At 50.3% G+C, this 27,944-nt stretch overlaps 1 protein-coding gene across 2 annotated transcripts in view; it reads left to right on the forward strand.

Moving 5' to 3' along the window:
- LOC144140980 (Ig-like and fibronectin type-III domain-containing protein 2) overlaps positions 1-27,944 on the forward strand; it is a 287,829-nt gene that overhangs the window by 206,068 nt on the left and 53,817 nt on the right. For both annotated transcript variants that reach the window (XM_077672467.1, XM_077672466.1), the window contains one exon: positions 20,404-20,579. In XM_077672467.1, the coding sequence (XP_077528593.1) occupies positions 20,516-20,579 (64 nt within the window). In that variant the 5' untranslated portion in view covers positions 20,404-20,515. The remainder of the gene's footprint in view (positions 1-20,403; positions 20,580-27,944) is intronic.

Genomic DNA, 27,944 nt, shown 5'->3' on the forward strand with positions numbered 1-27,944 from the left:
CGGATCCGACCGCGAGCGGATGCCACTAGTGACGTTACACTCAAACCCCCGCATTCACAGACCTAAAACTTATACTACAGCGCTACTAATAATTTGGATACCGTAGTGAGTTTTAAGAACAAAACTTACCCTGAAAGTGCGCTTCTTCTTAATTCTAAGCTTATCGGCTCGAAAAGTAGGCCCCCCTTTATGGGACCATGAAGATAAATGCAAGTTTGGTTCATTTGAAAGATTTCTCCCATGCAACTGGAGTGAAAATCGAAGTCCAAAATCCGAACTTCTTCGACCCTGTCGGAATGGCGCAATCGCATAGACGTCGTCTTCATAACGCGATGGACCCAAGTTCGATTCCGACCGCGGGAAACGTTTTATTTTGTTTTGAGGCTCTTGATATGCCTTTGCAGAAACCCGTCATCATCATGTGCCCTCCCGTTGTGTAAAGTTGGCTTTCCTGCAGTGCGTTTTCGCGTACGGGTGCCATCAGTGACGCAAAGAAAAGATTCGCTTTAAAAATGGCGACTCACCAACCACGAGTCTGGCTCTTCCCCTACCATCTAAGACATTCCTGTGGTTCAGCTTCACCACGATGCACACAGTTGAGTAATCTATGCAGCCAAAAGTGAAACATCGACGAATTACGATGCCGAACATACAACTGGACTGTAAAGTTCGGCCTGCGCTATGGCATCGCAGATTGCAAGCATGCATTGCGTAGTGCCACAGGGCAGATGACATTTCTTTTTTACCTAGCTTTAAAGCGAGAGCATTATGGCGTACCGAACGTGATATTGTCCTGGGAGAGTCGTCATGATCGCCATAGCTTTATCTCGGCAGATGTTGCTGTAGGTCAGATCACCTCCAGACGATCGTCACAGACTGACAGACATAGGCGTGTGCAGAGTTCTCGATTAGGGGGGGCAAAGTCTTACCGCTGCGCCCCCCCCCCCCCCCCCCCCCCCCGCCCTTACAGCAACTCCTGACCTCTTCCCACTGAAGGCCTAGCGGTCCGAACGCAGTGCAAAGAGGGATGGTTATAAAATTTTTATTTCAATGCGATGGAATTGCAACACATACAAAACATTTCTGAGCATAAATTTTTACTTTAATGTGTTACATTGGCAAAATACGGACCAATTTGGCGCCCCCCTTCAAATGATTCGGGGGGGGGGGGGGGGGCGCCCCCCCTGCCCCCCCTGTGTGCACGCCTATGCTCACAGATGATCACAGACGATCTTCTGTTACTTTTTTTTTTTTTTTGCATATCGCATGCCGTGATCCACAATTTTCAGGATGCGCTTCGTATGATATCATGATTTATTCTGGCGCGTTGTGGAACCCACGGCATCACCGTATACGGTGTGGAGGTCAAAATAAAGAAGCAGAGAAGCGAAAAATTGTACTTGCGCCCCGTGGAAACGCCTGATGAGGCACGCCGGCTGAGTGGGCGGCTCCAAAATAATGCATACATTTGGAATTAGTGTGCGCCCTACTATTTTTACATGATGGGAGGGGGGTTGTGTTATTTTTGCTTTCTTGGGAAAAACACGCGCGATCGGTAGAGCATAACTGAAAGTTACTTGCTACTGGGACGTATCATGGTGACGGGTTTACTCACGAAGCAATTTTGACACGTATTAGGGCACGACCCGCCCGGTGGTGGCTCCATGGCTAAAAGGCGCGATGCTGCTGAACCCAAGGGCGCAGGTTCGATTCCAGGCCGCGGTGGCTGCTTTTCAGATGGAGGTGAAAAGCGAAGCATCAGGTGTGTCGGGATTTCGGCACAGGTTTAAATATCCCCAGGCGGTCAAATTAATCCGGAGCCCCTCCACTATACGGCGCGCGTCATAGCCCACGGGTGTAGCTTCGGCGCGTTAACCCACCCCCCCCCCCCCCCCCCCCCTTAAATTTGAATTTGAACGTATGCTGCCCGCTAGGGTGCACGTGGCCTTCCTCGGCCCTTTATCCCGTTGCCATTTTGTTTACCTGGCTACCCACCCGCAACTCCGCGAAAGATTGAAGGGTCGTACTTCTTTAATCCAATTTCGAAAGCGCAGGAAATCGAACTAGGGCGCGGTGAAAATTAAAGCCGGGAGACCGCGAGTGAGCCTGGCCACAGAATGCACCGCGTGTATGCGAGATTCCGGCGCATATCGCAGATATCCAAAGGGTACACGAGAACGTCGCGGATAAGTAGAGCTAGTGCCTCGAATTTCTGCACGGGTGGACCCGATAGGGAAAAAAGGGGAATTTTTTAATGCTCCTCATTTTCCCCTGATTTGTCGCTATTAAACTGGCCCAATTTGCTAATTAAATGCGTGCAACCCGAATCGGGAAAGGTCCATATATCTTGTCCACGCGCAGCCCGTTTTTCCCTTGCCCACACTTGAGAATTTATTTGCAACGTAGTAAAACCAAGTTCACTTAACAAACACACGAACTTCAGGCTGAAAAGATTGTGTATTTAATTTCGGTGTTTAATACTCCTCAGGCCTTGTATAATGGGGGACTCCATATTAAGCCACCTGGCGTTTTTTGAGCGGTCACTATAAAAAACAGAGTCGATAGATTCTTACAGCAGCGCAGTACAGTAACTCACGCGAGGTGCCGAGGTCGCGCCGCCCCTGACCCTTCGAGGCGGATCAAGAGAACCGTTGCAAGCCCCCGGCACGGCTTCAGGGAATGCGCACGCGGGCAAGCGGCCGCACAATAGCCCCTCGAATTTGCAGCGTCAAAGTACAACCACGTTGAAAGGGCAAACTTGTGTGAAACGACAGCGGCCGATGGTCGAAACATCGGCTCTGCGTCACTACTAAGTCAGGACGGAGAAATGCACGAACCTGAGCACCGAATACCACCACCCCGGTTAGGGTCAACAATTTTAGAGCCTCCCTGGTCTGGAAATAAACGCTGAAGCAGGCCCGATAAAGAGGCTGGCACGTAGCGGGAGGTCAGAGAACCGTGTCCGAGCAGTGCCACGGCCATTGACTGCAGCTGCCAATGGCCGGTGCCTTGCGTTCAATACGAAACCCGACTCCGCTGACCGGTTCAGTTTGTCGCGTGTTTCCGCATCGCGAGAAACCCGTGCGTCTCCTCGGGCTGGTTTTCTTTATCCGTGCAGACCGGCACCGTTAACGGGCTCGGTGCGAGCAACTGCTACCGCGCCGTTTCCTTTCCTCACCCGACTTTTCTTTCTTCTTCTTTTTTTTTTAATCAGAGACGGCGCTAATACAGGTGAAACGATCCTGCGGACAGTGGTCCTGCTGCCCGTAACAGAACCGCATTGCTCGTCTCATCTCATAAGTCTTGGAGCCCTTTCAGCTGTCCGCGTGCGTGCACGCATATATCATCATCACCATCATCATCGTCGTCATCGTCACTATCAACCTACTTGTGTCCGTTGCAAGACGAAGCTTGGCTCTCACATGGACCCAAATGTGCTGTCACTGCCTCAATACCACCAGAGCCGATCTCCGTAACCCCATCTGGTTCTGCCCGAAATTCGCACGTTACCGCACACCCGCTCCCCATACAAATGACCCACAAATGACCCCAAGCCCTCGTATGCTGTCGACACCCCTACCTTCACTCTTATTGCACGCAATTCTCCATTAATGGCGGTCTTGCACGAACAGTCCAGAACTGCGAGTCTGCTGCCAACCACAATGGTATTATATACCGTATTCGAAGACGTGACCGGAGTAAATTAGATAAAACGTTAACGTCCAGAGAGAGCAAATGAGGTGTGCCGTATAGAACTCTCTAGCACTACTATGGCCAAAACCGCCCTTCATTTTAACCATAAAGTATTCCACGATTGTGTGGTGATTATCAACCATACATTTTCCCCAGGCCAGAGTAAAAAAAAATGGCGGACAACCTCAGAGGGGTGCAGAGGTGAATCTGTTAACCCCTGATAGATTCGATTTCTTCTGCGCCTCAAACTTTGCCACTAGTGCTCAACTTTTATGGCTGCCTGGTGTGTGCGTGTGTGTGCATGTGCGTGTGCGTGCTCGTGTGCGCGTGTGCGTGTGTGTGCGCGCGCGCTAGGGGGTGCTTTTTTGCACAGCATTAGTGCCATGCACAACAGCCAACCTAGAAATGCACGTTACTCGAAGAAGTCAGAAGAATGCAGTACTTGTGGCAAAGATAACATTTTCTTCTTTGCAGCGTAATATTGGGGACACTTTTCCTGGGTAGAGGTACGGCACACGTTATTTTTGGTAAACGTGGCAGATATACTCGTCGCATTCACCCAAGTGCGCTGTCTCGAAAGATGGAAGACAGCAGACGCGGCAGATTCACGATGTGTATTATGTACAATCGAGTGCAGGCAACACAGGCTTTCGGATGCACAACAAACAAGGCTTTTACTGAAATCCGAAAAGTACCGCCTTGAAGAACATGCACAGTCCACACTGGCTTCTTGCTCGCCCCCAAGACGCGTTCCACAAAACGTGGTCGACGCGTTGGGATCGCCTTCATCGTGCACTAAGACGCTATCGAATTCGTCGGTTATGAAGACAGCACTGTCATTCTTTCACATCCGTTCATAAAGGTTGGGTGAGGCAGCTGTATTGTACTTTCAGTGCCGCCATTAAGCCCTCCCGTTAAGCACCCCAAGCTCTTGAGAGGTCGCTAATTAAACATGTTTTTATCAGAAATGCCAGGGAGATTGCATATGACTATTGACTGGAACATGCAATTTGTTTTTTAACCCCTCCCGTGTCAAGCAGACACCGCACGTCATTATCACCGATAACAGCAACAGCAATTAACAACATCGACGTTCATATTGACCACGAGACTGTCGAGCGCACCAATTTCGCTGCAAAAGTTTCCATGACCTTCCATTTTAGTGCTCTTAGTCGACAGCGTACAACAAAATCAAAATGTATAAAATGTGTGACCGCCATAAATCATAATGCGTAGTCTGCGCGAAGAGCCTAGAACGGAAAAGCGTGCACTGTGTCCTTTCGCAAGCCACATTCGCCACCTCAAGTTAGACCCCTTGCGAGTAAAACGGAGTGGCGACCCTCAATGATTTATTTTCTGGTGCTTTCGCTCGCTGGGATAGAATGGGCCGTGACGGAAGAATCGGCCCTACCTTTCGGCATCCTTAAAGTAGCTCTCGATGCGATAATAATCGCAGGCACGGTTGGACGATCGGCCCGCTGTTTCTGCCGAGGAAGAAGGAAGGTCGAGTCTCCTCGGCAGGAAGAGGAACCCCCGTGCACTCGCGGAGTTTCGTTCGCCCTTGGAGAAGAAGAGAAGCTCAGTCCACCGACCTTTCTCTCTCGACCGCTATTGTTAGTCACCTGACCCTGCAGTGGGAAGCTGTGGAAATTTATTCTTCGTGTCCTTGTGGGAGGATTTGTGAAGATGCGGCGGTAAAACGAGGGCTCATTTCTTTTTCGTAGAATTCGGCAAGAGCATAGGTTATTGACGAGTGACAAGAAGGTGTGCCATGATACCCTGTTGTCTGCTAGTCTGCCACTGTCTCTCGCTAGAGTTGCAGTGCCGCTTTTTCTGCCGCTACAGCCGCTCCTACCACGCACGCCCATGAAAATGTTTGCTCGCTAGACATGCGTCACTAGTTAAGAAGGAATCGCATTCAACGTGTAACGTTAACGGCTGCTACAAGGATGCATTTCCTCCGCAGCAACCGCGCAGAACCCGCGCACCTGTTCGCGAATCGCGATGAGTTAATTGTTTGCACATATAGTGACGTCATCGGTGCCAGGATCTGGTTGCACGCAAATGCCGGGCACGTGCTGGGCGCATCACGTGCTCCGACACATGGCTCAGCCGTCGGCAGGTCTTTGCTCCCGCCCTTCGGTGTCATTTGCAAAACCGAGGCCGCGGCGTCGCCTCCAGACACGCGGGTCAAGGGAAGGTCGTCGCGGCGGCGGCGGCGGCGGCGGCAGAGGAGCGGACTTTAGGGCGCATGTTTCAGGGAAAGCCTACACGTGGTTGCGACAACACTGTTGCGCTAGCGGCCCGCGGGGCGTTACGCCTGCGCCAGGTGTATGCGTCGTTCGTTCTCTGTCGACGTCCGGAGTTCGCTTGGAGTGTACACGAAACACGTCCAAGAACCCCCGACTGATTCTATCGCTCAGGTTTGCTGGGGTGCTCTTCCCAAAACCAGGATTAGATTAGTCGTGCGAATGAATGGTACCGACTGAAAAGAGCTCTTAGACCGGGCTCCGCTGCCACTCGCGGGTCAAAGGGGCTGTCAAGCCATGTCAAGCCAAAGCATTACGCAATAGTCAAAACTGAAATCGGGGGTTTTGCGCTCCTAGCCCTAACCCACGGTGTAAGAATATTCTTACACCGTGCCCTAACCTAGCTGGGCAATGAGAAGCGCCGTGCTGGAGGGCTATAGATTAGACCAAAGAGAAACGCCCGTACATACGGGCGTTTCTCTCTCTTTTTTTAAAAAACTCCGAGAGGAAGACAGCTGCTGCGGTCCTTAATCGAACCCGCGACCTCTTGCTCAGCGGCAGATAGTTACTTAACAGGAACTACGATCGAGAAGGGATGTAGTAAACGTGTTGCGGCCTTCTTCAGTGAATGCGTTTCTTACAAAGAACTGACACAACTTCTGCGGAAAATTCACGGTAACTCTATAAAACACTGCAGTACCTGTTGCACAGGAGGATATGGAAGGTAATGCAACATGCAATGTCCTAATAGAGCTTCGATAGAAAAAAGCGGGGGGTCTCTTTCCGCCCACACCTATGAAGCACTACCGACGCGCCAGCGGGCTGGTCGCACTAGGTTCGTTCCGGAAATGTTATTCTGCCCCTTCCAAAATTGACGTGCATCTTAAATCTGACGTTTTAAATGCGAATGCATTTATTAGCCGGGGGTTGTCTTGCTCCGTTGGCCGGCGTGCGCCTGCATTCCTCCAGCGCGAGCGCACGTGAGCGCGCGCCTCGTAGTTCTGCCTTCGTCGTCGTCGTCGTCGTAAATGCGAATGCATTTCTTAGTCGGGGGTTCACACAATGCAACGTGAGCATTACGCCTCTCCCTGGCGGTGACGTCACTGCAGTTGCTTCCACGTCATCATCATCGGTTGGAGAAGAAGAAGAAGACAAGTCTGCGAAGCGAAGAGCGCGTAATGCCGAACGCGTTACGCGCTCGGGAACATCAAGAAGGAGTCTAGTCGTTTGAACGCGCTTCGGGTTCTTTGGAACGAGTTTGGAAGAGGAGGTGATGAGAACGGTGACGCCATCATCGCGGTCTGTGACGACAACCCTCGTCTGGCGCCGTTCAGGTCGTACCTGGTGTGTGCCTCGTGCCGCGAGTCTCTGGTCAACGGGTGAGAAAAAACGTGCCCCACTACCATTCGCGGGAGTTGCATTGATCTGGTCTTTACACGAAACTGTGACGCCCGTATGCTTCTCAAAGACCCTTTGACCGTGCACTTTAGCGATCACAAGGCAGTGATTGTGGCCGTCAGGTACAACGATAACACAAACAGGTGCTGATGAATAAATGAATACGTTCACACTCTCGTCATTAATTACGCCATTACTCGCAACACACTCATCGGTGCACCCAATGCATTCGCATTTCTGCACCATTCCCTTCGGGGAGGTGCGGGGGAATTTTGTCTTTTTTCTCCACCAGCGACACTTTTTTTTTTTTTGTAAAGACGTTTTCCCAGGGCTGCTGGCGAGCGCATGCACTCCTTTCTCTCACAGCCTTCATGCATCGCGGTGAAGCCTGAATTTATAGCCGGCTTGTAATCGAAGATGGCGCTTCATCTCCCCCTCAACATTTCTGGTTGCAGTATATAGTAATACATGCGCATTTTTATGGTGCAAATGCTTTCAAGGCCGAAAGGCGCAAAATAAAGTTACTTGCGATATTCGCAGGTCAGTATATGTTGTCGTTGTGCCAAGCACGTTTTGCGAAGACGAGCTTCAAAAGTATTGTGTCCAAGGCGCTATACCCTTAAAGCATAGCAGCTGCGGTTCCGGCGCAACGTCGAAATAAATTACGCTGCGCAGGAGCGGACACGATGGAGAGGAGGCGTGCGGCGGTATTGAACGACCGGCGGTGATAAATGAAAATCTCCGCTCTCCCACCCATCTCGCCTCGCGGCTGCCGCACTCTCCCCGGCGCTCTTCCGCGCGGCCACGACTCCGCCGGATGTCGTCGGCACACCGAGCGCCCTGCAGCGCGCAAGACTGAGCGGGTCAAGGGAATATTTGTCATGGGGAGGCTGCTTGCCGAGCACCCAGCGTCCGTAACCAAAAGCAAACCTCCAGTGCTCCCCGGTGCCTCGCGTATAAACATATCCGTGCTCTCAGAACTGCGGCTAAAGAAAAGCCGCGCAAAGGTATTCCACCTTGCGACAACACGCCGGTGACGGTGCTTCCCGGAGCCATACCCTGCGCGCTATGGGAGGCCGGCATACAGTATACACCCCCTCTCGCGTGCGGGAGTGCGTCCTGGAGGTTGCGGAGGAGGGATATTTACCCTCGTGGCGCAACTGGCGACGTGCACGCATGGGCTTCTTCGTCTCCGTGCTCCCCGCAGTTTTCTCCGCCGCGTACTCTTTTCGCTTTCTTTCGGTGGGCCCGGACGCACGCTTTGCATTTCTGTCGTTTTCTTTCTTCTTCACCTGTCGCCTTCTCCGTTCCTGACCCTTCATCGTGAGCCGTATAACTGACGAACATTTGGATTATGCGCGGGATAATTGTGAGGAAAGAAAGAGCGAGCAAGAAATCGGTTACGACAGCCGGGAGGCTTTCACTCTGGGGGAAGGAGCTGGCGAGCACGTGGAACCTCGTGTATGCGTATGCGTGCATTCTCAGTACGTACATAGTAGTACTTCAGTGCTGCCGTCATAGCTTTCGCACACAGCCTATCGTGCCTCAAAATGAATGTAAAAGCGCACAAAAAGGGAGCAGTGCCGCGCTTTAGAGCTTGTCTTTCGCGTTGCGCTTCTCACGGCATTGTAGCTTACACGATCTCAATAAACGAAAAAGAAGAGGTGAGGCATATTGTTGTACCTTGCAAACGAGTTGTGACTGCGGCAGCACGGTGTCTGTCCTCATATCAATGCATGGTGCACTACGGGGCATAACGTGCGGCTCGGGAAGGCGACGTTAAGTTTGGTTTTAAGTTATTCCTTCGCAGTCTTTTTTCTATTGTCTCAGGCCTTCGGGAGGGCCAACATACCATAGGCGACCGACTCAAGGAGCAACCGAAGTAGAAACGCTACACTTAAGCGCGGTTTCTTGGCAGTCAAGAAAACCTCGGAAAGCAAAGGGGGGAATGCGGTGGGTCATAGAAACAGATGAAAAATTTTTTGAATCAAAGAAAGTGGTGAAAAAATGCCCGCCGGGTGGTATCCGAACCCACGACCTCCAGAATACCGGTCTGGTGCGATGACCACTATGCTACCGGCGGGGCTGTTTCCCCACCACTTTCTTGGGTATTTATGTTAAGGTATTTTTTGTTTCCTGCACTTGGGGGTGGTAGCCAGCGCCACTCGGACTACTCGGGGTGAAGGGGACCTTCTTTTTAACCAGACTTGGCAGTAATCAAATTACAGTAATTTAATTACTTTTTGCTGTAATGAGTAATGTAATGAATTACTTTTGAGTGTTGGTAATTTAGTAATGTAATAAATTGCTTCAGGACAGTAATTTTATGAAAATTACTCATTACTTTCCCAATTACTTTTGACTACAATATAGCCTGTCCGCTTCTCTTACGGCACAAAAAGTTGACCAAATAGAGTTCCGATGCCCAGAGGGTCTCTGAGCATTGGAACTCTACGAACGCGAAGGAAACAACGCTTCGATGAGAGCTCTGCCTGCTTTCTCGTGCCTCTTCGTTCCCTTTTCATGCGTTCCGGGAATGCCGTGGCGCCAGTCAGTCGGGTTAAACAAACACGTGCAGATTGTATTTAAGGCTTCGTTACACTGGGCACTGGTGTAAGCCCGCTGCTAGGAAGGCGCGTTTTTTTTCATGAGTGTAAATAAAGTGTATATATTGAGTTGGTAGTGTATGAGTGATGAATTTTTGTTAAAGTAATTTCAAAGTAATTTCATTACATTTGAAAAGTAATAGTAATGTAATGTCATTATTTTCGGCCACCTGTAATTTCCAACGTAATTTAATTACATTTTAGACAATTCTATGAAAGTAATGAGTAATGTAATTTTATTACCTTGTAAAAGTAATTTTGCCATCTGTTTTTAACCCCCGGGCCGTGACTCGAGTGTCTACGACATGTCGAGAGTGGTCGACCAGCGTTGAACCCTCTTAAGCTACCTTTGGCACCAAGACTGCCAGAACAGAGGCCCTCGCTATGCATGTAGCGAATCAGAAATGGGAAATGAGGGAATCGGTGAATTAAGACAGAATAAGGGTCGGAAGTCAAGAAAACCTCGGAAAGCAAAGGGGGGAATGCGGTAGGTCATAGAATTAGGTGAAGAATTTTTTGAGTCAGAAAGAAAGTGGTGAAAAAATGCCCGCCGGGTGGGATCCGAACCCACACCCACGACCTCCAGAATACCGGTCTGGTGCGATGACCACTACGCTACCGGCGGGGCTGTTTCCCCACCACTTTCTTGGGTATTTATGTTAAGGTATTTTTTGTTTCATCTGTTCTTCATCTGTTTCTATGACCTACCACATTCCCCCCTTTGCTTTCCGAGGTTTTCTTGACTGCCAACCCTTATTCTCTCTCTCTCTCTCTCTCTCTCTCTCTCTCTCTCTCTATATATATATATATATATATATATATATATATATATATATATATATATATATATATATATATATATATATATATATATATATATATGGCGCCGTTTCGGCAAAAAACGAAGGAAGCACGCGTCGCAATGGTTGGTCACGGGGAAAAAGACACTTCCCGCCCTCCAGTAAGGCCGACGCGAGAAACACGCGCTTAACCTGCCGCTTCCTCGGCGGGCGGGTCGTCGTGAAACGTGACGAGAAGTTTGATTCGAGGACCACGGCGATAAAGCCGCCGAAAGAAAAGCAGAATCTGCACTCGCTGAAAGGTCGACCAGGAAAACCGTAATGACAGACGAGCGAGTGCGCACCACTGGATTTCATTTCGTCGGCCAAACCTATATAATGACGAGAGAGGCGGGACGATCGTTTCGTGTCGAAACTTCCTCGTATCAGGGGCCAAGCGTCAAGTGTCGATTTGGCATGAACTACTACGGGCCGCGCGCGCTGCGCTTACGTACGCCCACGCAAAAACGCAGCACGCAGCATGACACAAATGGAGGCGAGTGCGTTCGGCCGAAAGAGCGCCGAACAGACAAGCGTCTCCAAACGAACTGCAAAAGCAAACTGCAATAGTTAGTCGTTGGCTTCACCGAGGGCTCCCCACTTTCGTCGAGCTTCGCAGCAAGACGCCGATGTACGTACGTGCGGCGCGGTGGGCCTTGGTCCTGCACTGGTCCCTGCATGTATCGGTGAGTCTTTGATGGGCGAACGACAAACTAGACACGTCAAAGACGCGCTGGGCCTACAGGGTAAAAGAAACTGATTCACTTTATCCGCAATCGTCGGCAAACTTTTCTGGCCTGCACGTATACGCACGCTATATCATACGGGAATATTCCGGCACGCTATAACGCACGCGGTGCTTTATTCAATGTAGCAGCCGGAGAGGCAGGGCAACCAAACATGTTACTGTCTACAAAATGAATAAATATACGAAACGCAACAAAGCTCCGCGTTTTTTTTTTTGCTTTTTGTTTTTTCAAGTCTCACCGCAAAAAAAAAAAATGTGCGTACTTACCCGCCACAGTGACCACAGCCATCTTAACAAATGCAGTTAATCTGCACCCTATGCACATTCCTGAGGTTGAAAGAGAGAGAGGGGGGCAAGTGCCCCACCCTGCATTCCACTGCGAAAGGCATTTGTGGTGGCCGGCAGTACGTGTGTCCACGCGAGACGCTGCAAGCTCTCCTGACCGCACAGGCGTCGTTCGCTTATTTGCTGTTACCGCACAAGATAGATGATAGCAGGGCGGCGTCACGCACGTAAGAGAATTGGTGCGCCTGAGATTGCCCGAGCTGCATGGAGGAAAGAAATCCTTGTAAGCTCCAAAGAATGTGTGCACGAAGTACGCGAAACAGCGAGTCTGTTGACGACAAAGGTGCCGCCTGTTGACCTGTTGAAGCGCGGGCCAATGCAGAAAAGTTACGCTGTGGCAGACGTAAGCTACGTGCACACTAGCGTCAAACTTGCCGTGCCGCCCTGCCGACGGTCGCCAGCGGCGTCGCGCAGCAGCCTTCACCCGCAGCGCGGGCGACGCCGCTTGCGGCCGACGGCAGGGCGGCACGGCAAGTTCGACGATATAGTGTGCACGTAGCTGTAGGCTCACCCAGTAAGCGTGTGTACCATTCGAGAGAAATCGCGGAAGCAAAGGGAATCTGGCCGGGAACGTCGTGAAGACCACACAGGCGTCGTGGATCTTAGCGAAAGAAGATCGCGTCGCATAACTGCACAAGCGTTCTGTCCGTGTGCTGTGCTCAGCCGATGTTGTTGTCATACACTCGGTGCAAAAGTGTCGAATCGATTTCTTTCTGTTGCGCTGTTGTAAGACATACTACTGGAAAATGCTTGCTTACGTCATTAGTAAGTAAATTAGTGAGGGAGTAATATAATGCCTGGCGGACACGATGCCAATGGGGAGAATAGGAAAAAATAAATAAACGGCTGCCGAGGGCATTAGATTTTTCTTGGCCACACAAAGGGAACAATCCTCTGAAAAAGTTTCACTTTTTGGAGCGCCGCTTGGCAGGCAACCGATGCACGCCCACCAATTTCCGGCACGACTTGCAATAAATAATGCGCGGGCCGTGATCCGAACGTATCCAAAGCTTTCGCTAGTTCGTGAACGCGCACAGATTTTCCACGCCTTCGAGAGCGAAGGGAAGAAGAAAAAAGAATAGGAAGAGAGTTGAGCGTGCGGGCGATTTTTTCTTCCTGCGCGAACTGTGACTTTTCCGTGACTTCACGTCCGCATAAGATGGAGCGGAAAACAGCAAAGCAGTGGCTCTAGGCTCCTCCTGGCACGGGCGCCTTCGCGTCAAGATTCAAACCTCTCGAAGCGGCGATGCGCCTGTATCCATGCGCTCGTGCGGGCGATTTTCACTTCCTCGGTGAGCGTATACTATAGCCTCCCATATTGCACTTTTTCCTGTCCCCATGCGTCGCTTGGAGCTCTTTTCCTCTCGCACCTTCACGCCTATACAGCAAAACGAGGAGGAAGGGGGGAAACAAGTAGCACCTAACACAGGAAAAAAGAGAACAGTCAAAACAAAAGAGGGGGCGGAGTAGAACAGGGATGGATTGTGCCTCATCGCACGGTGAGGCACAATCGGCACGGTGACCACAGCCCCACAGAAAAATGTCGCTCCCTCGGGCGCTGCTGGAAGCGTCGCGAGGAAAGAGACGCGGCGACCGAAGCAGCGGAGGCCGAGAAACAAAGTGATCCCAGTGTGTCACACCCGTGCCGTCCCTGGACAGCGTCATCAGCTGTGATCAGCAGGCGCCGAGCTGGACCGAAATAGAAAAAGGTTCCCCGCGGCATGGCGCGAGGACAGCTGCATACGCCAGTGGGGGAGACGTCACGGCTCACGCGACCGCCGCCGTACGTACGCTTCCTTTCACGGTCGACTTCGCATCTTGGCCAGCTATGAAGCGTCGTCACAGCCCAGCTGCTGGGAATTGGATGCTGCCGAGTCACGACGCCGCCATGACCAGAAGGCGCCGTCGCCTTGTGAGCTCCAAGTGCTACTGCACCCGCCGCCTGTGGCGCAACCCTGATCAGCGCCGTAGACCGAGGGACTCGGCACTGGCGGCAGGTGCCTCAAGTGGGGCTCTCTCAGCCATGGCCGTGCCGGGAAACTTGTTGGCGCCTTTTGTTGACGTCGGATGGAGGCCGATCGTCAAGTCAAGATCACTCGCCGCCTCAAACCAGCGGGTGTAAATCGCCCGATGGACAGCACAATGGAGACGCCAATAAGCGTTTAGAGCTCGCGGCGGGGTTTGGAGGAGGTCGATTCCCTCGCTTGGCGGTAGCGGACCACAGGTCAGATTTCGCGAAAGTCCCTTCCTTCTAAATACCTAGCTCGTTTCTGCCCTATTAGCACAAATAATACACCTCTGAAACACAGGCATAGCTGGGGGGGGGGGGGGGGGGTTACGGTGTCAGAACACCCCCCGAAATTTTCTGAGCGTTCCATACCCCCTCTCCGCTCCTATCGGACTTTTTTTTTTTTTCCCGCCCGTGCTATTTATACAGACGTATCGATTATTAAAATGCATAAGCGAAAATAAAAGTGCCGGTTCGTTGACAATGCGGGTGCTGGCTCATATGCTTTTCAGGGGGCTTATCTTTGTAGCAACCTGAACCCACCGTTTTGATGAGTCTTCAACCGGTATTTTGGGTATCCGTCCGAGCGCTATGCGGCTGCCCATTGCAGCATGCGCGCGCAGGCGAAATGGGTATGATGCGATGTGAACGACATCGTCGCTGAACGTATTTATTTATTTATTTATTTATTTATTTATTTATTTATTTATTTATTTTATTTATTTGCACGTATATCTGCATACCACGAGAAGGGCTGCCAGCCGGGGTCATCACCATTCGATGACCTTCATATGCTGGCGCCACACCACTCGTTCGCATGGTGGCATGTGATTGTATTAAGGGAAAAGGTGACAGTAGCAGCTTTTCTAATAGCTGACAGTGCCTGGTCACCGTGTAAGAAATTGCGTGAAACTCAAGTGAATTTCTTGCTCTGGTTGCACGCTCGCACGCAGCGTTTCTTATTTGCTCTTGGAACCTTTAATCGGCCGGAGCTGTGTGTGGCGGGGGAATTTTCATAACCGTTCGTCATGTGTTCGTCTTCACTGTAAGGTCCTTGTTTGCGTACCGTATCTGCACGTGCTCGTCACGTGGAACGGCCAGACACGGGGAGTCAATACATTCTTATTAAGAAGTCCCCGTAGCGCGTCTTCACCACAATGCTCCAGTATGACCAATTGAAGTGACCAACTGTAAAAAATCGGCGATTGACGAAGCCCAACATATGATCTGACTAAAAAAAAGTGCATGTATGCAGGGACAACACGCAAGGCGTTTTGCATTGCGCAATATCCCAGCGCAGATTCCCTTTCTCACTTAAATTGAATGCTTGTCCACGTTATTCATCAAATTTGCACACTAGGCCACTTCGATTGGTCATTCTGGGGCACTGTGGTGAAGACAACCTACGGGGACTTATTAGAGTGTACAGAGCGTCAAGTGCCCCTTGCATGACCATGCTGGTGCTTGGTTAAGCATGGTTATGCTTACACATTTCAAACCAGCGTGCTGTCATTCCGGTTGTTGGTGCGCCGGCCGTGAATGATGCGTGCTGTTGTCTCTTCCGCCGCATATCTACAGACGTAAATCCTTTATTGGCGGCTAACGTCAAAATCACAAAAGAATGAATGTAATACAAACAAACAAAAAATAAACACAATTGATCAGTTTTTTTTTTTCTTCTGCGGCATAAGAGAAAGTTTTTGAAGGTGCAACATCGCACCCGTTTAACTAAAAAATGCAAGAAGAGACCGGTGCTGGGGCCCCCATATCCAACGCTTAAGACCTGGGGTTCGCCCAGGATAGAGCCATGTGCCTCGGCGTTTCTAAGAGCTGGGCAAGTTCACGGCAGGTGTTCAGCGCCAGCTTCCGACGCAGGAAGCACGCAAAAGGGGCAGATGTCTGCAAACGGCGGGTGATAGCGGGCACGCCATGGCTTGTGCACCTGCTGGAGCTAAGGCCACCCCAACTCGAAGCCTCCGCAGCAGGACCTCCTCCCAGCGAGCGAGCCCGCCGGGGAGGTCAGTTTCATGCGGGGAAAGTAGAGCACGCGTGGCGCGGCGGAGGTTCTCCTTTTCCACCAGCCGTTGGTGGATACTGGAAGAAGTGAAAGTGGCCGTGGGAGGTCTGTGCGGTGGCAGGCGCCATCCGCCGCTGTGTGGGCAGGAAGCGTGTCCCGGCGAATCCACAAAACATGGACAGGACACGGATAAGTAAGTGCCCATAAACCCATGCTACGCTCTACGGCACTCCCGTGTTTCAGCTTCACAGCAATGCACTCGATTGTCCAATCCGTGCTGAAAACAGCGAAAGTTCGGCGAATGGTGATGTCGAGCGCACGATGTGACTCAAAAACGCCATCTGCTCTGGGTGCACTGCGCAATGCTTGCACGGGAGTGCCGTCGAGCGCGAGGACGGCGCGGAGGCGGCGGTGCACCAGTCGTGCCCAAGAACCATATAGAGCACATCGCGACTTTGTACATTGTGCAAGCATGGATGTCCGGCGTGCTTCGAACCCTCGTCCATGCGTGGCCCTGCGTTCACCGGCGCGCTCCACTCTGAGCACCTCCCGCGGTTCTACTTCACCACAGCGCAAGTGAATGGCCAGTCGCTGTGAACAAAGTAGTGAAGTGGTCCAACGACGAGACACCCCGCACTGGCAAAACGTGGACGTGCGCAGCGCATACAAGCATGACGTTTAGCACTGCCTAAAGTTACAGCGCAGATCGAGCCCTCCATGCAGACAACGGATTTTTTTGTGGAGGCGGGAAGGAAACGAAATGTCTGAAGGAGTCCATTTGCTTCCGTGGTCCCACTCACCCACACGCAATAAGACCGTGACGTACGCATAGGCCTATAGTAGCGGAGCACTTAGCAATGACCACTCGGCGTACGCCATCGGGGTAACCGTGCATGGTTTCGAAGCTGTTGGCGCGAAGTGTCATCGGGCGTTATGCCGGGTGAGTGCTGTTTTGCCTTAAAATGAACCAGTCGTGCAGGTTGTAACACTTTCGTCACAAATGGCGGTTCATGCTCCCCTCCGTATACCGAGGCCATTATCAATGCATGGCAGCGCGCTATTCGCGCGTCTTCCCTGGCCGCAGAGATGGTAAATACCTCTATTAACGATCGCCTCTCAGCGCTATAAGTCCGCCGGCGTTGCCCTTGTATAGCGGCGACGGCAAATGCGCGTGCTCGGTCGGTGGCGAAAGGGCAAAAAAATGCCAGCTGAAATGAGCTCTCGGGCGAAAGTGGCACGGCAGCATATACCTGCGCGCTTGGCGTAATTACATGGGGGGCGCGGCCCGCACACGCGCGAACGGAAAGCCCGCGGCTCGTGGAGCAGGAAACTGCGCCTCGTTCCCACGTGCTCTCGAGCTTCCCCGACTCCCCCGTGCAGCCCCGTTACGGGGATAAGCTCGGCAGCGAAGCCGACGTCTATTGCGAGACGTAACGCCTGCGAGGGGCACAGATTACGCCTGGGCGAGAATGCGCGATACGAGTGCGTGCGTACGCACACCCATCTATTGGGACTTCTCCGCTGCGCGCTGTCGGGTTGGGCGGTTGGGCTGTCCAAAGACAGCGCGCCCCACTGTTGGCGAAAGCGGCGAAATGAGGATACGGCCACGTAAGCGGGCCGCAGTAAACAAAAGTGGTCGAGGAGGGGTAATTTCACGTCGCATTTTCCCGTTTAGAGGCGAGAAAGAGCGCTGTTCGGTGCGAGAAGAGTTCTGCATGTGAATGTGCGCGCGTTTGGCCAAGAGCGCGAGTGTTCTGGATCTGATCGCTGGGGTGGATGCCTCAAGTTCCTTGTGCACTGCACGCGGACAAAGTTCCCGAGTCTCGCGTGTGCTGGACTGGCAATGTGCCGACGCTGTTTGATCCGCCGGTTGCGCTGTTGACAGTCTGCACCATGTGACAGGGTTTTTTGTGCAGATGTAATTTGATAGTGAAGCTGTTAATGTCGCTTTCTCCGATGTCTTTCGCGACAGGCGTTATCGTCAACAGAAAAAAAAAGCGAAAGATAACCGGCTCAAGTTAGTGGTTCCTCATCTCAGGAGGAAAGGTAGAGTCACGTTAATGGGAAGCGGGATGACCGTCGCATATGATCTGCCGATGGCGTTGTTGCGATACTGCGATCAAACGACCTTTCGCGACTCTCGTCGTTCCGACAAGGCCACCCGAATGACCAACCGCTGCGTCTATAAGCTTGGAGCAAGTTTGGCGAGAAGCGGGGCTTGACATGTCAATTATACTTAATGCATGCTGTGGCATCCAGCAATAAAAAAATATCATACTCGCATCGCGCGTACTGTCAAAGCAAATGCCACATATTTTTAGGGTTGTTCGTTTTCTGGTAAAACCCGATTTTACCCGATTATTATACCCCGATTATGTTTTGAGAGAATCGGTAGCAATCTGCACAATCGAGCGCTGATGGTCCGCCGTTCTCATTCAGTACTTGCTGGAAGCAAGCCCGACAAACGCAGCTTCCGAACTCATTGAGTATTTGCGTAACTCTACAGCTCGCCACCTCAGGCTAGCAAATGCTGCACTGGCATTGTTGTGCCTGCCTAGGAAATGGAAGCCGGGATGTCGAGAGAGCTTTCCCCCATTTGAGATACGCTCAGCGATTAGACAGGTCTCGAATGAAGACCGACATGTTGCGCAAGCAGGTGACAGGATATGTAAACAAGTACAGTGAGTGAAAAATCGATGACCTGCTTTTCGTGAATAGAATGTTTCATTTCTTAGAAGTTATGAATGCTTTCTACTGTTACAATTACTGGTTCATTTCCAAGCAAATGCCAAATTTTGGAGAGCATTTTCTAGAACACCCTGATGTGCCCATGATTACCAGCTTGAAATAAACGCCAGTTTTAACGCGTTCGAGTTAAGAAGCCTGTGATAACACGTTAGAGTTAAGAAGCTCGTGGTACCGTCTAAAATAAGCTGAGTGTATTACTTGGTACATCGCAGATTTCACCCGAAAAAAAAAAACGAATTTTGGAATTGTTTTGCAAAAAAACCCAATTTATCCCCGATTCACAGTTTGAAAAATAGCACCCGAATTTTTACCCCCCCCCCCCCCCCCGATTAAAAAAAAATAAAACCCGAAAACGAGCAACCCTACATATTTTGATCAAATCACACGCCACGCCTCAGCGTCGCCCTTCTTTTCCCCGTTGATCGCAGTGGTTGGTCATCAAGGTGCGTTCTAAAGAAGCCGGAGATTTCAAGAGCGTGGGAAAACGGTATGACCTCAGCCACTCAATCAGCCGTCCCCGGATGTAATACGCGGCGCTGATCGATGCCGCGTACAAAACTCCAGGCCTGCGCGCAGAATATTTGTCGTGCTAGTGGGCACACTGCGCGTTTCCGCTGGTCGCTGTCTAGGAAACGGCAGATATAGAAAACGACCAACGGTACGCGCAAGCTGACTACTATACGTTTATCAGGCCTGTAGTCTTCTAGGAGGCATTTGGCTGGCATATTTATTCCGTTACTGAACTTAAAACTGGCGAAAATATTCTGTTCTCTAGTTTCGTCCGTATTGTGCCGTCCTTTTGATTTTTAATTTTTCCGCCGCGCGATTACCGAACATTCTAGTGGTAAACGGCGTCGGTATCAGCAGTTCAGAGGTCTAGAGCAGTGGCGATTGGAAACTAACGTTTCCCGTCGTTTAATTCCTATTTCTTCCTGTTTATAATTAGTCCACTAAATTTGTCAGTACCCGCTTTTTTTGTGCTTACTTTGTGCCTTAATTTAGTAATCATTTCGTTGCTGAATTGTGATGCACGCGCTGTTTACTTTCGTCTACGCGCGAATAAAAAATCAGAAACTCACAAATTGGATGATTGGGTGAATGCGTAAGCCACTGTGCTATACACCTATCCCGTTTAAAGACGGCTTCACTACTATATACAAATGCAATGCTAGAAAGACATTTGTAAGGAAAATATAAGCTTTATGATATCAAAGTAGTAAGGCGTGTGGGCCTTTTATTAAATACACCCACAAAACCCCGCGTATCCCTATGGAGCGGCATACAGTACCGAGCCCCTTCAAAGTCTGCTTTACCATATTGCACACGTGTCGTGCTTAGAAGAAATTTTTTAGGGGTAATATAATGAGTGTGGTATCAAAACATGAAGGCCCTAGCGCTCTTCACTAAATCATTCCAAATAATTCGCTAACCTCCCAAAACGCAAATACGAAGAGGAGAGGGGGGCTGTAAAGTTGGCTTTAATGCTATACACAAATGCATTGCTAAAAAGCCATTCTTTCGGGGGCAATCTAGGGGGCCGTACGAAGACGTGAATGTTTCGGGGCCGCTTAGTCAAAACATTTTCGTGTGCTGCGAAAGCGCGACACGTCAAGCGTTACAGGCAGGTAGGAGGGTTCCTCGTTGAGTCCAAGTGAAAATGCCTGAACATTTAAGAACACAGTGCTGACGCCCATTGCGGACTGACGAAGGCGGTCCCACGCTCATTATTGCGTTGTTGCCATTCCCTCGCAGGCGGACATAGCAGCAGCAGCAGCAGCAGCAGCAGCAGCGCCGGAGGGTCGACCGGAGGCAGGAGGAGACACAGCAGGGTCCGCCCGCTCGATGCGCACCTAGAGTCCCCGCCATGCAAGTCTGCGTGCCCCGTCTCTTGGTAGCACTGGTGTTCGCCACCCCTCTCAGCGCAGCAGGTGAGAACAACGCGCGTTCCTAGTCTTTGGTTCCTCGCGTGGCCTAATAACTGCGCAGCAAGCGGGATCTGTGAGCTGTGTCATATACAGGGTGTTGCGACGATAATTGGAACACTTTAAAAAATTTTCCTGAGCGAACCGCCGCTCTGTTCGCGCTCAAACTTGCCACGAAGGTCGCAATTTGTGGTCTATTTTGTTTGATACAGGGAGCAACGATGGTACTTACCTGTGTATTCTGAAAATAAATAAAAACGATTTTCGCCTATGGGAAAATGGAGGCTGATTTGGACGGGCGAGCCAGCGCAAGTTGATGTTGGAACGACGGAACCACCTGCAGAGTGAAACGCATGTTTGGGATTCACGTACGGAGCCAAATGGTGCAGCAGACGATCAGAAAATGCACCTAGAAATGAGCTAACAGACGATCAGAAAACCCGGTTTTCGGGCTGGCACGTCCAAATCGCCGCCATTTTCCCATAGGCGAAAATCGTTTTTATTTATTTTCAGGATAAACAGGTAAACACCATCGTTGTTCCCGGTGTCAAACAAAATAGACCACAAAATGCGACCTTCGTGTGAAGTTTGAGCGCGAACAGAGCGATGGTTCGCTCAGGAAAAAATTTTAAAGTGTTCTAGTTACCGTCGCAACACACTGCCTAGTGCGAGAACGCTGTGCCCAGAATGCGACAGCAGTGCCCTCCGATATCTTTGACCCGCTTTAACAAGGTCCCGCACAGTATGCTCGCAGTCGGCCTACTTTGCCCCTCATCGCAATAATTGATCACTCAAGTACGTTTTAGTGAAGCCGACCTACTGGTAAAAAAATTCGCGGGCCCGCGCCGCCACCAAGCGCGCCTGACTGACCGTTCATTGCGAGGGACAAAGTGGAGCAAGGAAGACGTCAGAGTGCACGAGTAGGCTGTAAATATGGGGTCTGCACTTATACCCCTGTCACACGCGCCAACCTAATGTCATTTTAGACGAATGAGATTCGTTTCAAATGACATTCGTTTTCTGCATAGGTGTTACACGAACAAACCAAATGTCATTCACGTGTGATGTCAATGGCAATCAGTAGTATACTTGGCGCACTCAAAATTGCATAGAATGATGATGTAATCCAGATAAACGTTTATATTTTGAGAAAAAGTATCTAAAATGCTTTAGCATGCGTTATGCGCACTTTTTTAGGCTGTAATTTGTTGCAATAAGTCATACGAAGCCAAGACAAATAAGAAGGAGATCCGCCATGATCCATACCGCAATTTGTCCACAAACATGGCGGCGCGCGGGGACGACGCCGCGATGAGCGACGTGAAAAAGGCTGTCGCCGAGCGAACGTCTCGCTCTCGGACCATTGCGTGCGTTCGTTTGGGTTTCCCGCGGCATTGCGGGCGCGCGCATTTTCCGTCCCCATGCCGACGGCAGCCATGTTGAAATGGTTGAAAGTTGGAAAAGCCGGGAACCCATGCGGTCACACTGAAAGCGGAAGTAATTCATTCAAAGTGCTTTTAAAACAGGCAAGATCAAATAAAAAGTGGCAAACAATAAGTTTCTTATTTTTTAAAGATATTTTTTTCTGGTCTTCTGCTGTTGAGAGTACGCAGTTGGTCCGAATTCACAGTCGAATGAGTTCTCTGGACTCATTTGGTACCGAATGTCATTCGCAGCGAATGTCATTAGACTGAGCCCGTGTGACAGCAGACGAATGTCATTTGAAACGAATCTCATTCGTCTAAAATGACATTAGGTTGGCGCGTGTGACAGGGGTATTAGACGCAGTGCAAGCATAAGATTGTGCACTGCGGGTTAGGCGAATTTTAGAACGTGGTCACGGGTGCCGCAACATTTTCAACACCGTGAAGTATCAGCTAGCGAACAGAATTGCACGAATGCGTCCGTTTGTTTATGCGCCGAGTCTGAACTGTTACGGCCAAACGCGAGTAAAATTTTTAGGTCAGAGCGTACGTCAGACATGGTTATTCGTCAAACTTGTTATGTTGAAGGGACGCAACGATCGGCCATTCCGGTGCGTTGTGGCGAAGCGGACTCGCGCTAGTTTATTAGAACGCGTCGGTCCTCGCGGAAAACGGAAGGCGACAGACGCACAAAGGTCAACAGGATGCCACATTTGCCTTTGTGTGTCTGTATGCTGTTTAGGGTATTAATTGCTCCTCTTTTGTACTTTTAACTGCGAAGCTAAATATTTACCCGCCGCGGTGGCTCAGTGGCTATGGCGTTGTGCTGTTGAGCCGAAGGACGCGGGCTCGATTCCCGGCCGCGGCGGTGGCTTTTCTGATGGAGGCCAAAAGCGAAAACGCCCGTGTGTTCGAGATTTCGGCGCACGTTAAAGATCCCCAGGTTGCCAAAATTAATCCGGAGCCCTCCACTACGGCGCGCCTCATTGACTTTGTGCCGTCGGCACGTCAAACCCCACAATCAATCAAATCAATCAAGCTAAAGATTTGGACTAAAATCCTTTCTGAAAGCCGGCCGATTTCCTTTTCTTTATTAGCGTGGCAAGCGGGAACTGCGAATTGTAAGTAATTTGAGCGAAAAAAAAAAGAATTAATAAAGTGGGGGGGCTTTACATACAAGATAATTCAACTGCTTTTAACGTTCAGTTAGCGCAACTGCCACCCTACCTTTTTACTCTATCATATTTGGGCAATATGCCGAATGGAATTCTCGCAGCTTTACCGCAAGGCATTTTTGTTCTACGCAGAACTGTTGGAGTATGTAATTCGAGCGAAATTCGGGCTTTGGGCAGATGGGCTGTGGCGCGAGAGCATTCCGAGCAGCACCGCGGAGTGCCGTTGTTAGCACCCTGACTAGCGTCCTTATGTACCGAAGACTGGCGGTGCGTGATTTGCCGATGCTCGAGTGGCCTGTGTGGTCTGCTTGTCTGCGCTCCACAGTAGAAAAAACAAAACAAAAAACAGTAAGCTGTTCATAATTAAACCGTGGGAAGTGCCGATACAACCCTCACCCACCCCAACAGTTATTGCTTGCGCAAGAAGCCATGGGAAAGAATTTAAGCCGTCAGTGTTGAGTATACAGCAAACCCTCGCTAAAAGGATTCCTGGGGACGTAAAATGGTTTTCGCTATAAGCGACACTTCGTTAAAAGCGGGTATGATGTACACTGCACTGTACTCTGTACACTGCACTGGGGACCATGAGCCACTTCTAATCAACAGAGATTTTGAATAAAACGATTTTATTATAACGAAAAGGCACTGCATTTCCCGCGGTGACGAATTTATTGGCCACGACGAGCTTCATTCGAACGCCGGCAATTCGCTGGAGGGGTGTTGTAACATTAGGTGTGAGGCTCCCCGCATGCAGCGCGACAACTTTGAATCCGGAATATTTCGCGCCTTCCGTCTGATCATGCACGTAGCGTGTTTTCCTTTCGCCACCGAAAGCGCGAGTCCGTGGTGTGTACCTGTATCGCAGCTACTGCATTAAAATGACTGGTTCGCACCAGTTTCGTCTCCGCAATGAACAAAGGAAATGACTGCAGGTTGAGTGTTCGGCGCGCTTCGCCTCTACGCCCCATAATTATGGCGGTCGGTTACAATACGCAACGCGTTCACTTTTAGTGTAAGCACTGTGCGCTTATGTTTGCCACACGAGTAGCCTCGGGCGTACGACTTCGCCACTGCCCTATTGCGGCAGGTGAAAATGTGTTAGACCTATCCGTTGAAGCGAGTTAAGTGCATAAAATTCCATCGACCACCAATACAAAGCTTTTTGCGCCGTATTTCCGCGTAACATACACAATGCGTACATGTCGCCGAAGTTGCCGGCCTCGTAGAGCACGGTTGCAGTCTGCATAGTAAACATACACTATAGTGCTAGAGCACTGTACATACACGCACGCACAGACATACGATGTGCTCCTCAAATCCGTTCCTTACCCAGGGGCGCACAGAGGTTTACTTTGTGACCGCGCCCAGTGAGAAGAGGAGACATGTGCTGCTTCACTGCACTCGCGCAATAATTCCTGCATCACTGGGAATGGCAGCATTTCTGGTAGCTTTCGGTCACCCGATCACTAGCTGCACCGCTGTCAGAAATTTATATATACTCATTGGTTCCCCAAATAATGCACTCATCACCTCAACCAAGCGCCTCCTTACTTCAGAAGATTGAAAACCTCGGCCGCTTTAGCATGCATGCATTGCGTTATAAGCGTAAGTGGAAGTTTAAATTTCGCGCCAATCTTCCGCACGCGACGCTCGTACTAAACGGCGATCCGTGTGCTGCGAAATCCTCATGAAGTCTTACTAATAATAGAATAGAGAAAAAATGCTTTCCAGGAAATGCCGTGGTATGGGCGGTGGCTGTGAATTCCCCGGCGTTGTGTTCCGTAGTAAGCTCGAGCTTCCCAGAACAAGCCGGACAAACAGCTATGAAACAGCCGTCGTTGCTAGGGTGGCTAACGTTGTCGACTTCCTTGATTGTGCGCTACACCCTCGCCGAAACGTCTCAAGGACACTAGCGGCGTAATTTCATTCCGAGTGTGGGCGCTGAGCTATGTTTGAAAGCACAAAGTCGGGAGTAGACGTGATAAACGCTCGTGCTCGCCCCTGTCCCACTTCGAAAATGTATACGTGCTAGGCCCGCACGTCGTCTGTCTCGAGTCATGCCTGAGCACCCAACCTAAAGCCGGTGAAGGGACTTTACCACTTTACCAACTTTACCCACTTTACCCCTTTACCGGTAACGTGCCGCCATCGTGAAGCGGAAAAAGAAACTGACTTTGACCGAATATAAATACCGACAAGCAACCATGTTGAAAAGTAGAAAAATAAGCCAACACAAGCCAAAGCCGATTGTGCACGCGTGCGTTTTCTTTGGTGTGTTTTGGAGTTTACTACACACTAGTATATACACTATACTAGTATGTTGGCGCGTGTGTCCGTGTGTTTGTCGCCGGTAGTAGCTAAATCTTTTGAGCGCTTGCTGTAAAGAAAACATTGTGACGACTTACAACCATTGTTGTGCGTAATGTCTCCACAGCTTTTCGCCGGTGGATTGCAAGCGTGAAGTGAATCGAAGTTGCTTCGGGGATACCGGTGCGTCGTGTGTGGGACATGCTTCGATTCTCGGCTTTTCGCTCCGTTATCGGCTTTCGTCGAAACGGCGGAGGCAACACGCGGGCATTTTTCAGCAAAAGAAGCTGCAGCAGTGATAGTGTTGGAGCCGTGGTGCCGTCCGAGCCGCTCCCAAAAGCTCCCCGATGTAGCGAAGCAATCTCCCTGGACCAGAGCACGGTTGAGCTGCTCGAGCGTCTCTCCCTGGTTGACTTCAGCAACGCCGAGGCTGTGACGCGCCTGGAAGAAGCTGTCAAGTTCGCCAGCGTCATAATGAATGTGGACACGACTGGTGTGGCTCCCATGGTGACTCCCCTAGAAGACGTTCCGTTGCGACTGCGGCCGGACATTCCGAGCGAGTGTTGTGTAGACGATATCCTTAAGAACGCCAAGAAAACGGAGGAAGGCTACTTTGTCTCTCCTCCTGGAAATATACCCTTGGACATTAAGTCCGATTACGGATTGGGGATGAACAGTGAGGCCAGTAGTGAAAAGTGACAGCGTTTTGAGCGGCTGTCTAATGCAGTATTGGTAGCAGTAGTATGTGCGGACTGATTTTTGTGACAGAGCAATAAAACTTTCGGTTGTTGCCAGCTGACATTTGCAGTGTTTTACATGGCGATGTCGGCTGCAAGCTTAGACAGCGGCATGTCGCCGAAGTGTTCTCATGTTTGCATTCCAATCTCTGAATTGTTTTCCGCGCTTCAAGCTCGCCACGAAATATCGGCTGGCACCCCGCAGGCGTCGTGACCCCCCCCCCCCCTTCTACCCAAGACTGTTTAGCAACCAGCAGTGCAGTGCGCCACACAGCTGCCGTACTTGTGACCACGGCTGCCGCTGTCATGATATGCATGCCGTACTGTTGAAGCTCGACTACAAAATCAGGTGTTGGAAAATTGCCGCACTCGCTCGCTGGCGCGTGCCTCATCTCACGGCCCGAACTCTCACTCCCTCGTGGTTCTAAGTTTCATCTTCCCGAGATACAAGCTGCTGTCATCCAACTGGCAGAGGACACCACCAGGGACCATGGGTTCCTGACCGCCGTCTAAAGGGACGAAGACACCGGACATTCCCGTGTGGTGCATTCGTCTTAAAAGGGATGACAATAGAGTCTGTCTGTTCTCTCTCTCCCATGGCACCTTCCCTGCCCTTGCATATTATTTTCTCCCCCCTCTGCTTTGTAAATTCTCATCTCTTTTAACTTCTCCTCCTGCATCCTAATTTCTTGCCTACTTTTCTTACAGCACAACTCACGCGAATCGCGCTGGCTAATTACAAGCCAGTACCCGGTTGATGTGTACACTGTCAGGACGCGTTGGCAAGTCAGCATGACAATTTCACGACGCCTGACTTTGTTGCCGAGCTTCACGTGTACAGCATGCAAATCATGACGCCTGTCGTCGGGCCGCGAGATGGACGGTCACGACGGCGGAAGTCGGTCTCGTAAGCACAATAGCTGCGAGGCGCACTGCAGGGAATTTACGTAGTCTTGGGTAAAGATTGACTTCATGACGCCCGCAAGGTGATGAGTTGCGTATTGACATTGGCTCTAGCGCACAGGCTCACTGAACCAATGTAACACAGCCGCTGCACCTCAAGTACATGGAAAGCTGTTCCTAAGCTAATGTTTTATGTTTTAATGCTTTAAGCTAATACTAATGTTCATGTCTGCAGTGTGTATCTTCAACACTGAATCTTTATACCTACAAAACAGGTAATCTTGTCGGGAGGAAGCGGACTTCAGTAATTATTCGCCTCCATTCTATCCAAGCACACCTGCTGAGTGTTTCGCTCTAGAAGTAGAGCTTATTTTTAAGTTTCTGCATGTTACAAAAAGGCCTTACTTTTAGACTGGCTGAAATGCACCCCCATCCAAGTTGAATTTTTTAAATATGTAGGTATTGTGATTTTATACTTTTTAATGATTCTGTATACGAAATTTTAATACCTCTGATGCAAAAAATTTCTTAAGCTAATCCACAATACAGAGCCACTAAATAAGCTAAAGCCCTTTTATTTAGTGACACAGCTGCAATTGTTACCATGGAGATGCTTACAGATTGTAGGAAGTTCTTTGATTTTGTTTCCATTAAAATTGTACATAATATGCCAGAGGAGCTACTTGTGTATAATGTGTGCCATTTTGTAGGGGTATGGAATAATTCAATAATATGGGGTTCTGTAACATGCGCTGAAACCTCTTGCACATTTCGTTCTTTACCTCCGTCAAAAAGTCCGCAGCTACGGCCACGAATTGCACCCAC

The sequence above is a fragment of the Haemaphysalis longicornis genome, unplaced genomic scaffold (assembly GCF_048455015.1).
Source record: "Haemaphysalis longicornis isolate Haplotype H1 unplaced genomic scaffold, Haemaphysalis longicornis Haplotype H1 scaffold_58, whole genome shotgun sequence".
Classification (NCBI taxonomy): domain Eukaryota; kingdom Metazoa; phylum Arthropoda; class Arachnida; order Ixodida; family Ixodidae; genus Haemaphysalis; species Haemaphysalis longicornis.